Source organism: Notolepis coatsorum, assembly GCF_963971535.1.
Source record: "Notolepis coatsorum genome assembly, chromosome: 16".
Lineage (NCBI taxonomy): Eukaryota > Metazoa > Chordata > Actinopteri > Aulopiformes > Paralepididae > Notolepis > Notolepis coatsorum.
In genome coordinates this window covers 72,849,601-72,852,100 of record NC_140180.1, presented here as the reverse complement: position 1 = coordinate 72,852,100, position 2,500 = coordinate 72,849,601, and the positions used below count along the sequence as shown (strand labels likewise).

The 2,500-nt window shown below is 52.3% G+C and overlaps 1 protein-coding gene across 1 annotated transcript in view; it reads left to right on the top strand.

Moving 5' to 3' along the window:
• Window positions 1–2,500, top strand: part of tenm1 (teneurin transmembrane protein 1) — a gene marked incomplete at both ends in the record, with an annotated part of 448,413 nt that overhangs the window by 362,397 nt on the left and 83,516 nt on the right. Inside the window, 1 exon segment of the mRNA XM_084332087.1 lies at window positions 2,285–2,439. Coding sequence (XP_084188213.1) covers window positions 2,285–2,439 — 155 coding nt within the window.

The window sequence follows — 2,500 nt, the reverse complement described above, 5'->3', positions numbered from 1 at the left end:
GACGCTGCACAGAGAGCAAAAGAGATAGAAGGAAAGAGAAGAGGGGGAGAGAGGGAGAGAATAGAATAGAATGAGAAAACAAGAAGAGAAGAGGGAGGGAGGGAGGGAGGGAGGGGAAGTGAAGAGAGAGTGGGAGAAGATGGAGTTAGGGAGGATGTGGAAGAGGGAGAGGGAAAGTTGGACTGTGAGGGGGGGTGAGGAGGAGAGGTGTAATCTGTCTGTGTCAGAAGGATGATGAAGGGGCCGGCAGGGAGAGCTCTGCAGTTCACCTTATGGCCTCTGGAGGAAACACGGTGACCCTGGCTCTCCTCCACCACCACCACCACCCACACACACACACACACACCTCATCACACCTCCCCTCTGCACATCCCCTCCACCTGAACGATTTATGACTCCCAGGGTCGGCCCAGGGTTGCTAGCTGGAGGACGTGTGCAAACGGTGGAGCTGGTGGTGGGTGAAAGAGTGTATGTGTATGTGTGTGTGTGTGTGGTGTGTGTGTGTGTGTGTGTGTGATGTAGGATGATAGGACCTTGGTACGAGAGCAGAAGGGGGGAAAAGTCAATAGGGTTCAGGGTGCGTATGCTTCTAGCTAAGCCAACCTGATGGGATGGGAGGGGTGGTGGTGGTGGGGGTGGAGCTAGAGAGATGAGGACTAGAAAAAAGTTGACGTATCTAAGGGGAGGACTGCGAGAGAGACAGAAAAATATCACAGAAGGTTGCGGTGGACTGTTATTTCCCCCTCCGTCACATTGAGAAGAGTGAGTAGCGTCTGAAACGCTGATGGTCTACCCCGGCAACTGATGACAAACCATAAAGGTTTGTTTTTAAACAGGGTTAGTTTGAAGGATGGCTTATTTACCATATCACAGAGGCTAAATGAAAGCCGTCACTGGGGGAAGGAGAGGCGACGCGGCACTCGCGCGGGGGGGGGGGGGGGGTGGGGGTGAGGGTCGAGGTGGTGCGGCAGCATTATCGCAGAGAGACACGGGGGGCTATTCTCTGTATGGAGATGAGGCGGAGGGATGAAGGTCAGCCCTCATCCATAACGGATGATTCATACTCCGCCCTGACCTTTTCTCTACCTGGGCCAGCGGGCTGAGCTCCCTCCCTCTGTCTATACCGCAGTGCCACGAGGGCAGTGCAGAGCAACACACACACAGGCACTGACACACAGGGACAGTATAGACACACACGGACAGGGACTGTACAGAGACACACTCAGACAGGGACTGTACAGACACACGCACACACACTTAATCACTGGTGTATTTACATTTTTAAGGCGGGAGCTTGGCTTGTTTCCATCCTACCTCTACAACTATATCCTTCAGAAAACTGTTGGAAGTTACCATCTGCGTTCTGCGTTTTTTATGTACAGTATGCTGCTCCCTTTACACACACACACACACACACACACACACACACACACACACACACACACACACACACACACACACACACACACACACACACACACACACACACACACACACACAATATACAGTATAGTGGAAACAGGGCGTACGAAGCATCTGCACTTTTGCTTTTCACAAATACACTCACCCCGCGCACGTTGCTGGTGCAAACATGTACATGTGCGGGGGAGGGGGAGCACGCCAGGGGTCAAAAGTTCACTGCGGCAGCGCCGCTCGCATCTAATATGACGAATAAGTTCTTCTTGCCGCTGCATTGTTCTAATCCCTTTAGTGGGGCTGCGGAATGGAAATATAATTATATTTCTGTGGCGCAGCATCTTTGATAAGACAGACGCTTGCGGAGCTGAATGGCTAACTGAGTTGGATGCCTCTCTGAGGTCCTCTTCTCTTCTCCTCCTCGCTCTCTCCCTCCTTTCCTCACGTCTCTCCTCTCTCTTTGATATTTTCTCTATGCTCTTCTTTCTTTCTCTTTCTCTTTCTGTCTCATGCCAACTCTCTATCTCCCTCTCTTTCTCTCTCTCTCTCTCTCTCTCTCTCTCTCTCTCTCTCTCTCTCTCTCTCTCTCTCTCTCTCTCTCTCTCTCTCTCTCTCTCTCTCTCTCTCTCTCTCTCTCTCTCTCTCTCTCTCTCTCTCTCTCTCTCTCTCTCTCTCTTTCTCTCTTTCTCTCTCTCATCTCTAATGGTCTCTCTCTCTCCCTCTCTCTCCCTCTCTCTCTCTCTCTCTCTCTCTCTCTCTCTCTCTCTCTCTCTCTCTCCTCATCTCCTCTCTCTCTCTCTCTCTCTCTCTCTCTCTCTCTCTATCTCTCTCTCTCTCATCTCTAATGGTCTCTCTCTCTCCCACCCAGGTATTGCTGTGGATAAAAGGGGCGTGGTCTACTTCGTCGACGGCACCACCATTCAGAAGATCAACGAGAGGGGCGTGCTCTCCACCGTGATTGGCTCCAATGGGCTGATGTCGATGCAGCCCCTGAGCTGCGACTCGCGCATGGACATCGGCCAGGTGAGCTGACCGCAGGGCCGGGCGAAGCGAGCGGGGGAGTCGAGGCGGCTTCATAAAGAAA